This window comes from Macaca nemestrina, chromosome 17, assembly GCF_043159975.1.
Source record: "Macaca nemestrina isolate mMacNem1 chromosome 17, mMacNem.hap1, whole genome shotgun sequence".
NCBI classification, from domain to species: domain Eukaryota; kingdom Metazoa; phylum Chordata; class Mammalia; order Primates; family Cercopithecidae; genus Macaca; species Macaca nemestrina.
The window spans coordinates 34,961,320-34,974,486 of NC_092141.1; the positions used below are offsets into that span (position 1 = coordinate 34,961,320).

General features: G+C 53.4%; 2 protein-coding genes and 4 non-coding genes across 10 annotated transcripts; 5 read left to right on the forward strand and 1 right to left on the reverse strand.

Moving 5' to 3' along the window:
• Nucleotides 1-285: 285 nt before the first annotated feature.
• Nucleotides 286-6,707, reverse strand: LOC105476296 (RAB34, member RAS oncogene family). Of its 5 annotated transcripts, none has more exons than XM_011732109.3 (11): nt 5,780-6,475; nt 5,470-5,561; nt 4,242-4,310; nt 4,049-4,150; nt 3,890-3,954; nt 3,705-3,756; nt 3,444-3,525; nt 3,281-3,371; nt 3,042-3,149; nt 2,889-2,959; nt 286-710 (listed from the first exon to the last, which is right to left on the reverse strand). In XM_011732109.3, the coding sequence occupies exons 1-10, from the start codon at nt 5,831-5,833 to the stop codon at nt 2,892-2,894; spliced, it is 783 nt and encodes a 260-aa protein (XP_011730411.1). In that variant the 5' UTR covers nt 5,834-6,475; the 3' UTR covers nt 286-710; nt 2,889-2,891. The 5 variants fall into 5 exon arrangements, with proteins under 5 accessions (XP_011730411.1, XP_011730428.1, XP_011730394.1 ...); XM_011732126.3 differs by lacking the exon at nt 286-710 and adding an exon at nt 6,662-6,707 and having other exon boundaries at nt 2,538-2,959; nt 4,242-4,307; nt 5,780-5,992; XM_011732092.3 differs by lacking the exon at nt 286-710 and having other exon boundaries at nt 2,538-2,959; nt 5,780-6,471.
• A 2,280-nt stretch (nt 6,708-8,987) lies between these two features.
• LOC105476373 (ribosomal protein L23a) lies at nt 8,988-12,746 on the forward strand. Its single transcript, XM_011732229.3, has 5 exons — nt 8,988-9,142; nt 9,815-9,998; nt 11,558-11,734; nt 12,388-12,457; nt 12,683-12,746. Exons 1-5 carry the CDS (start codon nt 9,118-9,120, stop codon nt 12,695-12,697), a joined length of 471 nt encoding a protein of 156 aa, XP_011730531.1. The 5' UTR covers nt 8,988-9,117; the 3' UTR covers nt 12,698-12,746.
• Nucleotides 9,661-9,727, forward strand: LOC112425809 (small nucleolar RNA SNORD42). The gene has a single exon (XR_003016953.1). It is a non-coding gene; the product is annotated as a small nucleolar RNA SNORD42 (small nucleolar RNA).
• Nucleotides 11,421-11,492, forward strand: LOC112425819 (small nucleolar RNA Z17). Its single transcript, XR_003016962.1, has one exon. It is a non-coding gene; the product is annotated as a small nucleolar RNA Z17 (small nucleolar RNA).
• LOC112425810 (small nucleolar RNA SNORD42) lies at nt 12,250-12,310 on the forward strand. The gene has a single exon (XR_003016956.1). It is a non-coding gene; the product is annotated as a small nucleolar RNA SNORD42 (small nucleolar RNA).
• On the forward strand, nt 12,499-12,570 carry LOC112425816 (small nucleolar RNA Z17). Its single transcript, XR_003016961.1, has one exon. It is a non-coding gene; the product is annotated as a small nucleolar RNA Z17 (small nucleolar RNA).
• Nucleotides 12,747-13,167: the final 421 nt, after the last annotated feature.

The window sequence follows — 13,167 nt, forward strand, 5'->3', positions numbered from 1 at the left end:
CCCGCCCCGGTCATTCTCTAAACCGCACACTCCCGCCCCGCTCCCCGCCCCGCTCCCGGCCCCGCCGACCCTTGGGAACCCAGCCGCAGCCCCGCCTCTGCCCGCCGGCAAGCGAGCGAACCCCATCTCTACAAAAAATACAAAAATTAGTTAGCTTAGTGGCGCACACTTGTAGTCCCAGCTACTTGGGAGGCTAAGGTGGGAGGATTACCTGAGCCCAGGGAGGTCCTGGCGTCGCCATCTCCACTCCACCGTCCAGGCTTCGAGGTCTCTCCCGCTCTAGTGGAGCCCAGGCTTCCCGTCTCTCCACCCACAGACCTCTCCCAAGGCCTAACTCCCGGCTGAGGACCTGATGTCGGCTCCCAGACCCTGTGCCACCCCGCAGCGTTCCCCGCCCCTGGCCCCCATGGGACACCCTATTCTAGAGACAATACTTCCGGATAGAGAGTCGTAAGCTTATCCCGTCTGGAGAACAGGGCAGGCTGCATTCATTGGAACCTCATCACAGTGACACCCCTCACGCCCTCAGGTACAACACTCTGCGCATGTATATATCACAGAACACAGAAAATCTACTCACCACACACATACAACATGCACATGGAACACAGAACTCCCATACCCGGTGCAGCACAAACACCACACCTGGACTATGGTGCTGGCTTCACACACATCTGTTAACAGGCAAGGCAAAGGTGAGGAGCCCAGTGCTGTGAGGGAACAGAAATGGAAAAAATAATGACAGGAGAGTGTGAAAAGAAGTTTTGGCCACATCGCTGACATTCCATGCACCACACCCCTCCACTTCTCTTGGCACCAGCTTCCAAAGCCAGGATGGAGAGGAGGGGAAAGGATGGGGTCCACTCCTTGTTTTTTCCACCATCATCCAGGGGCTCTGCTGCTGCTGCTATTGCTCCGCCTGATCCCCACTTTCACTTTCCTCCAGACCCAAGTCCAGAGCGGGTAGGGCTGCTGCCCAGACCCTCCTTCCTGTGGTAGCTCTAGAGAGTCTAGGAACTGTGAGGGAGGGGAAGCCAGGAGAAGGGAAGAGTGCAGAAAAACCAACCATCCTGGTGAAAATGGAACCGGGAATGGAACAGACAGAGCACTTGGCAACTAGGAGCCAGAATCTGCCTTCTAATTTGGACCCCCTTAGCCTCCTAGGATGACAGGAGGCCATAAGTCCTCCTTTGTTGACCCAGATGTCTGAGGTGCTTCCAGCTCCTCTGGAACTCTGGGTCAGATTTCAACAGGGAGCCAGGGTCTCGGTCACCTTTCCCCATACAAAAGTTAATGGAATAAACAACCAAAAAACCAAACAAAAAAACAAAATAAAACAACAAAAAATAGGCCGGGCGCGGTGGCTCAAGCCTGTAATCCCAGCACTTTGGGAGGCCGAGACGGGCGGATCACGAGGTCAGGAGATCAAGACCATCCTGGCTAACACGGTGAAACCCCGTCTCTACTAAAAAATACAAAAAAAAAAACTAGCCGGGCGAGGTGGCGGGCGCCTGTAGTCCCAGCTACTCGGGAGGCTGAGGCAGGAGAATGGCGTAAACCCGGGAGGCGGAGCTTGCAGTGAGCCGAGATCACGCCACTGCACTCCAGCCTGGGTGACAGAGCCAGACTCCGTCTCAAAAAAAAAAAAAAAAAAAAAAAAAAAAAAAAAAAAAACAACAAAAAATAAAAGTTAATGGTTATAACTCCTGAGTTCAAGCGATTCTCCTGCCTCATCCTACCAAGTAGCTGGAATTACAGGCACGCACCACCACGCCCAGCTAATTTTCGTATTTTGATGGAGATGGGGTTTCACCATGTTGGCCAGGCTGGTCTCAAACTCCTGAATTCAAGTGATCCGCCTGCCTTGGCCTCCCAAAATGCTGAGATTAGCGGCATGAGCCACCGCACCCAGCCTGGAAAAGTATTTCTGTTTTTTTTTTTTTTTTTTGAGACGGAGTCTCACTCTGTTGCCCAGGCTGGAGTGCAGTGGCCAGATCTCAGCTCACTGCAAGCTCCGCCTCCCGGGTTTACGCCATTCTCCTGCCTCAGCCTCCCGAGTAGCTGGGACTACAGGTGCCCGCCACCTCGCCCGGCTAGTTTTTTTTTGGTACTTTTAGGTAGAGACGGGGTTTCACCGTGTTAGCCAGGATGGTCTCGATTTCCTGACCTCGTGATCGGCCCATCTCGGCCTCCCAAAGTGCTGGGATTACAGGCTTGAGCCACCGCGCCCAGCCGGAAAAGTATTTCTTAAAGGGAAGGCAAGAAAAGAGTGAAAAAAAGAAAAAGATTCTCCGGTAGTGAAAATTTGGGTATAAGCACCAAGTAGGACACGTGTGGGGAAAGGATCAGGGGAAAAGGGCTCTCAAAACCAGCCATTGAGACTTCACCCAGTGAGGGCCCAGTGCAGCCTACCTGAACCTGCCCAGGGGTCAGGGATGGCCAGCACAGCATCCCCAGGGGGCTCTAGTGGCAAGATGGCCCCACAGTCATGCCCATTCCACATCCATCATCCCCAGCAAAGAACTCCAGCCCCAAAGTGCTCATAACAAAGACATTTTAATGCATAAGGCACAGTGAGAGGCTGGAATCAAGCATCCTCACACACAAAGGGCCCAGCAGGCTGAGCAAAAGAACAGAGACACTCTTCCCCACTACCGCTGGGCACCCTGGACAGTCCCCTGAAGAGTAGGGGGCCTCCAGTCTTTGGCACAGTGCCTGGAGCAGGAAGTGACTAGCATGGTCCCAGCTACCCCTCTGTGGGAATACTGCCACCAAGAGGCAGCTCTTTGGTCCGGATACAGTCAGTGCAAATGTTCAGGGGTCAAGCTCTGGAGGAATGAGGGTGGCACAGTGCCCCAGGGCTGGCAGTCCCTGAACAGTCTCCTCACCCCTCATGGGCAACATGTGGGCTTCTTCTTGCTGGCAGTTAGGTAGAGGTTGCTGTCATCACTGTTGATGCCTAAAGAAAGGTGGGAAATATGTGAAGCAGGGATTGGAGGCTCACTGTGCCCTCTGCCACCCTCAACCAGGCAGGCACTCACGGACAACATCCCCAATGCGTCGGGCCCCCGATTTCTCCAGCTCAGCCAGCACATTGGCCTCAAAAGTCAGTGCTGCCACGCGGAAGAAGAATTCTCGGACATTCTCACCTGACACAGGGAGCAGATAGGTGCTCAGGGGCAGTGCCAGATCTGGGGACACAGGGCACAGCTGGAGGTATAGCAGTGAGAGGAGAGCCAGGCAAGAGTGTCACAGCAGAGCCCTGAAGCCTCCAACTCACCAGTGAGAGATGAGACTGCCCAGTACTCAGCCTTCATCTCCTGGGCCACCTGGAGGGCGTCTTTCTCCATCAGCGCATACTGAGCAGGGGTCTGAGGGAAGGCCACAATCAGAGGGGGGCATTCCCTCACCAAGCTGGGAAGTCCCCCCACTGGCACACTCACACTCAGATCCTTCTTGGAACCTACGAGGAAAAGCAGCACACTGGAAGGGTCATTCTCCTTCAGGGCATCAGCCAGCCACTGCCTGCCACGGGTGATGGAAAGTGAGGGATGAGTAAGCCTGCAGGGCCCCTCCTGCCGACATTCATATGCCCAATTACCCCCTCTCTGGTGCAACATGCATTCTTCTTCTTCCTGACCACCCTTCTGTTCTGAACCCTCTCTTCCCGGAGCCTCCCATTATATTGCAGGATGCTCACATACTTGGTATGTTCCAGTGATGCCACATCATTCAGGTTGAAGACAATGATGATGGCTGGAAGAGTGGTAGAAACAGCCCCAGGTTGACAGGGAAGATACTACTGCTCATTTCCCCAATTCTTCCAGCTCCAGATGAGAAGCCATGTGCACTCTGAGACCCACCTACCCCACTTCACCCAGCCCCTTACCTTGAGCTCCTCGATAGTAGGTTGACGCAATGCATTTGAACCTCTCCTGTCCAGCGGTATCCCAACTGGGAGGAAGGAGGAGTGAAGCACAGGTATGTATGTTGGGGGGTGTGGGTGCTGGGGGGAAGGGATAGCTGGAAGGGGTGTGGAAGCACTCACAGCTGCAAACTGAAGGGGATACCCAGCACCTCAAATCGTTCCATCTCGAAGTCCACTCCAATGGTGGCCTTATAATTCTTATCAAAGGTGTCTTTGCAGAACCTGAGAGGGTACCAGATGCTCCAATCTGGAGCCAGCCCACCTGTCTAGGTTTCGCCCCACCCTGCCCAGTTCAGCTCCAGCACCCCCTTACCTATTAATGAGGCAAGTCTTCCCCACCGACAGGTCCCCCACCACAATGATCTTGGAGATCTTAAATCTGCTGGACACAAGAGTGGGCAAGGGGAGTGGGCACGAGCTCTTTCACCCTAGGGAGTCCCAATGCTCCTGACTAGGTCCAGAAAGGTAGCTGCACCCAGGCTGAGGGTATTATAGACACCAGGCATCCCAGGCAGCTGCCTGAACAGATGTGCTGGAGAGGAGTGCTTTGTGCTCCTGCAGCAGAGAAACGTGAATTTGAATCCCAGCTCTCACACTGATTAGCTGTGTGACTTTGGACACATTATTTAGCCTCTCTAAGCCTCAGTTTAAACATTTAGGTGAAGTTAGTATATATTTTATTGGGTCGTTGTGAAGGTTAAAATGAGATAAATGTCCTATATTCTAAGACACCCTCCCCCCCATTTTAATGTCTCTGAAATCAGAATATATCTTAAGTGATAGACGTTTCAATAAAGATAATGATAGTACCCAACACTGCCTGGCACACAGCCAATGCTTAATTAATGGTGCCAACTGTTATCAGTATTACCTTTAAAACCCACAATAAAGGCCAGGTGCGGTGGCTCAAGCCTGTAATCCCAGCACTTTGGGAGGCCGAGACGGGCGGATCACGAGGTCAGGAGATCGAGACCATCCTGGCTAACACGGTGAAACCCCGTCTCTACTAAAAAATACAAAAAACTAGCCGGGTGAGGTGGCGGGCGCCTGTAGTCCCAGCTACTCGGGAGGCTGAGGCAGGAGAATGGCGTGAACCCGGGAGGCGGAGCTTGCAGTGAGCTGCGATCTGGCCACTGCACTCCAGCCTGGGCGACAGAGTGAGACTCCGTCTCAAAAAAAAAACAAAAAAAAACAAAAAAAACCCACAATAAGACTCATCCCTGTAAGCACAGCCAGACCCCTGCCCTGGGGCTCCATGGATGCTATGTGAGGATCTGAGCAGGTGACCACCTTCCCATCTCAGACACCTTAGTCTCTACTCAGGAATCCAGCTGCCACCCTTCTAACCAACGCCATCTCATAGAACTCACAACAACCTTATTGGGAAGAAAGGAGAGGACACAGGAGCTTAAAGGGGAAATAACCATAAAGCTGGTAGGAGCTGAAATGAAGCCCCAAGGGGGTGGGGGTGGTTGTTTACCCTCGTTATGACTAGAGTTTCCTGGGACCTCCTCTCTTTGCTGTGGGTGTCCCTAACTCACCCCACGGTGCCTGTCCGGTGTTCCTGGCAGGCGCAGGTGACGCGGGGGTGGAAGTCTTTGTGCACGTGCAAAGCGGCCTCCTTCCTCAGGCACTTAGTGGGAAGGATGAAAGAGAATGGAGCTTCCCACTCCTGGCCCTTGTCCCGTAGCCAAGCGGCCCGGGTAGGGGTGGAGTGCAGGGACCACCCAGAAGCAGCAGGCCTAGCTGGGTGGCAGGGCTAGGCCCAGTCCTCTAACTGGTCTGGTGCCGCCTCCGCCCCGCCCACACCCCGGGCTGTAGACAGAAGCCCGACGTGGCCCCGGCGCCTACCTGGGGCAGCTCTGCCAGGACGCGATCCCTCCGCACGGGCGCCAGAATGTTCATCCTGCCTGAGGCCTTCCAGGGCGCCCTGAGAAGGCGCCGAGGCCGGATCCGCGCCAGCGACCCGGGCGCGTGGAGAGCCGACGATCACCCGCGGCCGGGGTGTCCCGACTACAACTCGGGGCCACGGGGACCCTACGGGAGCCCGAGGTCTCGGAGACGCTACGACCACCGCGGGCCACGGAGATGAAACAATCACCCGGGGCCGGGGCGAGCCCACAATCACCCGGGCCCTGGGCGTTCCGAAGATGACTCTGGGGCGAGGAGACTCCTCCGCCGCCAATTGGGGGCGGGGAGTCCCGTCTGGTGTGGGCCGGGCCCGCGCAGACCCTACGATTACGCGGGGCCTGATAGCTCCTACAATAACCCGGGACCGCTGAGACCCGACGTCATCTCGGGGCTGAGGCTGCCCTACCATTACAGAGTGGCCCCGGGGCGCGGAGTGGCCCCGCCACACGGGGTCAGTGTGGGCAAGGGCGGCGCTGCCAAGGCCAGCAGGCCGCTGGAGGAGGGGGCGAGGGGCCCAGTCCGGCTGCAGGGCCTCAAGTGTCACTCCGCTGGGACTCCGCGAACGCTGTAACACGATCCCCGGAAATTCCTAGCGAAGGGCCGCCCCCCGCCCCTCTCCTGGCCGCGCCAGGCCTCGCTGCCCGCCCTCGCCTCCCCCTCCTCTCCACGCCTCTGCGCTGCCCTGCTCAGGCTCCCTCGTCTGACGCTTCACCGGGCACCAGGACCGCCCCCAACCAGGCTGGAGCCTATCCAGATAGGGACTCCCCAGGCTGCTCTCCCCTGCACCTCTATGCCCGGCTCCGCCTTCAGGGGGACCCTTACCCAGCCGAATTGGTGATAGGGAATCGGAGACTGCTGCGCAGCATCTGGTGATGCCAGAAACCAGCAGGGAGGGGAAAGGGGGAGAGAAGGGGCCCAAGGAGAGGCGGCGCTTCCCTCCTCAACTCCAGGCCTGGGAGGTGACTCACAGAGTCTGCCCCCGCTCGCCCTTCTGCCCTGGGAGGTCGGGGGTGGTGGTGGTGGAGGGGAAGCGTGCTAAGGGGGTGCCAGGGTTACAGTGAGGTGCCCACCGAGGAGAGAGACGTCTGAAGTTTGGCGTCTTTTCCTTCAAGACTGCTGTGTAGATTGTGAGATGGGAGGGCTGAAGATCAAGCTGCCTCCCTCTAGGGAGGTTAAAGAAGGGCTAAGTGGACCCGGAAACTCCGCTCTTTGGGGTGGTCTCCGCTCTGGGAGGCGGGGACTCCCCTCTGATATGGGTGTTCATTGTTCTGGCCCCATTGGAATCTATCCCCCAGAGACAACTTCTTTTTGCAAAGTCCTGCAGGATAGAAGAGGGGGCAGTGCACAATCAATTTCACCGTCAAAGGGGACATCTCTAGTTTTATGAGGGGAGAGGGAAGACAGAAAGGATCAAGTGGGGATGGGTTAGGCACACACCTTAGGAGATGCAAACCTGAGTGTTATGAAACCTTTCTCTGTGTCTGGAGCTGAATTTGAGGATGTAAAGATGACCAGGACACGGAAGGGAAGACTAGTTTTGGGCAGGGGATTGTGAGTGAAGTTACTAACAGGAAGAACTAGCGAATCTTGTAGAAATGTGTGGAATTTTCATAGAACTTCAAGTGCATTATCAGGAAACGCAGTGCAACTGACAGTATCAGTGTCGCAGGTAAAGAGGGGCAGATGTAGCCGCCTTGTACTTCCTCTGACACTTTTCCTCCTCGTGACTCGGGTTTTTTTTTTTTTTTTTTTTTTTTTTTGAGACAGGGTCTCACTCTGCCACCCAGGCTGGAATGGCTCACTGCAGCCTCGACCTCCAGGGATGAAGCGATCCTCCCACCTTAGCCTCCCAAGGAACTGGGACTACAGGCACGCACCACCACGCCCGGCTAATTTTTGTATTCTTTTGTAGAGACGGGGTTTCGCCGTGTTGTCCAGGCTGGTCTCGACCACCTGGGCTCGAAGCAATTCGCCCACCTTGGCCTCGCAAAGTGCTGGGATTACAGGCGTCAGTCACCGCGCCCGGCCCTGACTCGATTTTTTCTGCCACCAAATCACTGTTACTGATAAACCACATTCCTCTCTGGACCTCAGTTCGACCGAGCAAATCCTGCTCCAGCACTCTAGAACTTAGCTGTATCTAACTCCCGAGTCAATCTAAATGTGTTCTTTACTCTTGGCAGCGTTCCTGCCTCCTGGCATGGCAATCCTCTTCCCTGAGACTGGCAGTTGCTCAAGATGGGAAGCTCCCAGGACCAGACCCGAGCGACAGCCGGCTACGCCGTCCGCTTGCCTGAGCAAATAAACGCGTGTCTTCAAAAAACTACAACCCCCATGGTGACATGCGCCTGTAGTCCCAGCTACTCGGGAGGCCGAGGTAGGAGAATGGCGTGAACCCGGGAGGCGGAGCTTGAAGTGAGCCGAGATCGCGCCACTGCACTCCAGCCTGGGCGACAGATGCTCAAAAAAAAAAAAAAAAAGGCCGGGCGCGGTGGCTCACGCCTGTAATCCCAGCATTTTGGGAGGCCGAGACGGGCGGATCCCGAGGTCAGGAGATCGAGACCATCCTGGCTAACAAGGTGAAACCCCGTCTCTACTAAGAAATACAAAAAAATTAGCCGGGCGAGGTGGCGGGCGCCTGTAGTCCCAGCTACTCGGGAGGCTGAGGCAGGAGAATGGTCTGAACCCGGGAGGTGGAGCTTGCAGTGAGCTGAGATCCGGCCACTGCATTCCAGCCTGGGCGACAGAGCAAGACTCCATCTCAAAAAAAAAAAAAAAAGGCCGGGCGCGGTGGCTCACGCCTGTAATCCCAACACTTTGGGAGGCCAAGGCGGGCGGATCACGAGGTCAGGAGATCGAGATCACGGTGAAATCCTGTCTCTACTAAAAATACAAAAAATTAGCCGGGCGCGGTGGCGGACACCTGTAGTCCCAGCTACTCCGGATGCTGAGGCAGGAGAATGGCGTGAACCTGGGAGGCGGAGCTTCAATGAGCTGAGATCACGCCACTGCACTCCAGCCTGGGTGACATAGCGAGACTCCATCTCAAAAAAAAACAAAAAAAAAACTACAACCCCCATGAAGCTTTAGTGCCTTTGAGGGGAGGAGTGGCGCATGTTTGTTCACGCACGAAGAAGAAATTAAACCTAACTACCATTCCCAGAGGGCGCCACTCTGCAAATTACCAAATCAGCTCTAAGTACAAAGCATCGCGAGTCTTTGATGAGATTTGGCGCTATAAGCCTGTGGGAACGGGCATCGGAGACCCTTTTCACAAGATGGCGCCGAAAGCGAAGAAGGAAGGTGTGTGTTGGCGATGGGGCCGCCGCTGGTTTGCCAGGGATTGCCGCGCCGCAGAGGGAACGAATTGGGAGCATGGCTGCTGGGCTAAGTCCTGAGGGCTCTGCTCCGGGGTTGCTACCCGCGTTTCGGTCACGCTGCAGTATACTTGGGCCGCGTGGGCCCAGCCTCATGGGCTGAGTTCCGGTGGAGGGAGTTGGGGAGGCAACCCGGCCGACATCATCCGCCAGGGAGGGCCAGACATTCGGCTCTGGGAAGCTACACGCGTCCGTTGGTTGGCGCTCCATGCCCCCGGGCCTGTAAGAAGTTAGTGCCCTCAGCTTTAACCATTTTTCCTTCTGGTTCATGTTTAACCGGGCTACATTACCCGCCCCCCTCTCCGCTGCCTGGTTTTGCGATGGGGTATGTGTAAAATTCCTAGGACATTTTCTGGAAAGTACTAAGCGTTCGTTCAGTGCTACTTTGTTTTATAGTCGTATCCCTGGACTGACTTCGAGTTGGTCGCTTTCGCCTCTGGTATCGTGCATGTGATGGAAAAGTTTTAATCTCCTGACATTTGTGATGTCTTCAAAGGAACCACTGATGCACGTGTGGCCAGGGTCGCCGACTGCAGTTCTTGGGGCCGGAAGTAACCGATTGCTAACCCGCACCCCGTTTTCTTTTCTTCTCTACCAGCTCCTGCCCCTCCTAAAGCCGAAGCCAAAGCGAAGGCTTTAAAGGCCAAGAAGGCAGTGTTGAAAGGTGTCCACAGCCACAAAAAAAAGAAGATCCGCACGTCACCCACCTTCCGGCGGCCCAAGACACTGCGACTCCGGAGGCAGCCCAAATATCCTCGGAAGAGCGCCCCCAGGAGAAACAAGTCAGTACTGCCCCCCTCTACCCATGAAAAGATTTGGGTATTCTCCATTGGTAATTTGGAAATCACTCACCCTGTGTGATGGTTTCTCAAACACAAATTGTGTCCAGTGTGCTTCTCTAATTGGAAGTATGAGGAGATTGTTTCTGCTGTATTTACAAAACTGGCAGGAATTCTTTTTAAATCATCTCAGAGGCCGGGTGCGGTGGCTCACGTCTGTAATCCCAGCACTTTGGAGGCCGAGGCTAGCGGATCACTTGAGGTCAGGAGTTCGAGACTAGCCTGAGTAACATGGAAAAACTCCGTGTCTACTAAAAATAGAAAATTAGCCGGGCGTGGTGGCGCATGTCTGTAATCCCGGCCACCCGCGGGAGACAGAGGCAGGAAAATCGCTTGAACCCGGGAGGTGGAGGTTGTGGTGAGCCGAGATCGCACGTCAACAAGAGCGAAACTCCATCTCAAAAAAAAAAAAAAACCCTGCGTCTCAAAATTTGTTAGGTTAATTATTGCTTCACATGTGGTCACGGTTTGAAAACTATTTTGGGGGTACTGTAAAGTAGAATACAGAGATTCCTTGTTCGTAGTTCCTACTGCTATAGGGAACAATCCTTGAGGGTGAGAACGTGGATTGATTCTTGATGATAATAGGGATTCCGTTATCTGTATTTTGCAGTTATGGGCTGCTGCGATGTATAGAAGCTTCTTTGCATTCATTTTCCCAAATTTTCATATTGCTCAAGGAATGGTTGGGGGGAGATGGGCAAAAGGTTGGGCACTTGAGTATTTGAGCTACCAGTAATAACTAACTTTTTAGGGAGCACAGATTTGAGTAGAACCATGGTAGTAGTTACTAGCAATGGGTTTTTGCTGTTTCTACTCTTTCCTAACAGAAAGAGTGGATTGTGTTCAATAGGAAAGCAGTTCACAGACTGTCTTCCTGCCCTTCCCCCCACCAAGTTGGACCTAGGATTGAGTGTGATGAGGTTTAGACCTGACCTGGTTTCAAAACAGGAAAGTAGTGTCTGAGTAAACAGCCGGGCTCTGACTTTAAATGGGGGAAGCTGTTACAGTTGTGCTTAAGCCACTGTAAGTTTAACCTCAGCTGTGCATAAGAATTTGCTCCTGGCCCAATTCTGCCTCGGCCTCCTGAGTACCTGGGACTACAGGCTTGCACCACCACGCCCAGCTAATTTTTGTATTTTTAGTAGAGAGGGAGCTTCACTAAGTTGGCCAGGATGGTCACGATCTCTTGACCTCGTGATACGCCTGCCTCAGCCTCCCAAAGTGCTGGGATTACAGCCATGAGCCACCACGCCAGGCCCAAAGATGATTCTTTAATCACTTGAGGTGTAAGAGCCCTTCAAGAGAAAGAAAATGTACAATGTTCTGCCCCTGGGGTTGGGGCTTCAGGCTCTTAGATTTCAGGGTGCAGGTGATGACACTGTAAAACGACCAAAGTCTGAACAAAATGATTGGTACCTCGTTGTCTGATGCCCTAGGCTCTCCTGGCTCTGGGCTCCAAAGAAGGCCCAGGCCAGGTGACCCCATTTTGCCTCTCCTAGGCTTGACCACTATGCTATCATCAAGTTTCCGCTGACTACTGAGTCTGCCATGAAGAAGATAGAAGACAACAACACACTTGTGTTCATTGTGGATGTTAAAGCCAACAAGCACCAGATTAAACAGGCTGTGAAGAAGCTCTATGACATTGATGTGGCCAAGGTCAACACCCTGATTCGGTGAGCTGGGCCTCAAGGGATGGGGAGCGGGCTGGACCAGCAGCTGGAGCCAAAAAAACCTGCATTTCATGAAGCTCTTTGATGTTTAGATAGTCCTGGTAATGCAGGACTACACGTATAGTCCCAGTTATGCAGGAGGATCCCTTGAGCCCAGGAGTCACCCATGATTTGCCCCATTGTACTCCAGCCTGAGCAACCAAGCAGGGCCCTTTAAAAAAAAAAAATCCTCTGGACCTTTCAACAGGGGAAAAAGGTTCCTTGACTTAAACTTGGAGTAGGTTTAGCAGTGTGTGAGCCTTGAGGCAGGAATTACAGGCTGCCTTAATTACAGACCTTTGTATGGACCTGAGGCAACACTTTCTAGGACTTGATTGGGGGTTGGTGCTCATTTTCTGGGTCCCTACTTCTATTTTCAAAGGCCACTAGAGTGCAGCAGATTACCTTGGTTTAAGTCTTAACATGGCCTGTGGTGTTTCCCATAAGAGAATTGGCTTCGTGGCTTCATGGTGTCCTCTGGGTTGATGGAAAAATAATCATTGGAAAAGAATGACATGAACAGAGGAACCATTGAAGTGCTGGAGGACTGGAGGAGGAAGGGGGAGGGTGTGGGGGCAGTGAGGTGGCAGGGACTAAGGCTTCCTTCTCTACCCCAGGCCTGATGGAGAGAAAAAGGCGTATGTTCGACTGGCTCCTGATTACGACGCTTTGGATGTTGCCAACAAAGTAAGTTTCCTTCCTACAAACCCCCTATCATTCACCCCTTGGGTGCAAATGATGCATATGTTAGCGACCAAAGCCTGATTTTTGCTGATTAGTCATAATTAACTGACTGCACCCTATCTTAACAAACCTTATCCTCAATGTTCCTCATTTTGCTTTCTGAAAATAACATTCCAGCTTAATCTTCTTGTTTCAGCTCCAGTAATGAGGCTCCCTTTTGTTTTTCAGATTGGGATCATCTAAACTGAGTCCAGCTGCCTAATTCTAAATATATATATATATCTTTTCAACATATACATGCCTCTCTGTCAATTTCTGGTTGGGCTGGGAGGCCACACACAGTACACTGACATAACAGGGCTTGGGCAAGACTCCTGTTCTACTCATCCTTTTGAAATATTCACCCTGCCACTCTACCATGTGTGATCGCTCCAGAGATCTTTCTGACTAGAGTTAGTGTCCTAGGAAAACCGGAACTCAGAACTTGCCTCCATGGTTGAGGGTAACAAGAAGCAGTACAAGAACCCCTTCTTTTATCCCTGGAAGAGGCTGGGTATGAAACCAATGCCCGGGGTTTGAAGGGCATTAGCATCCATTTCAGGGGAGTGTGGATTGGCTGGCTTTCTGATAGCATTTTGTCCTCACACACCCATCTACTATGTCCAACCGGTCTGTCTGCTTCTCTCACCCCTTGCCCAATAAAGGACAAGGAC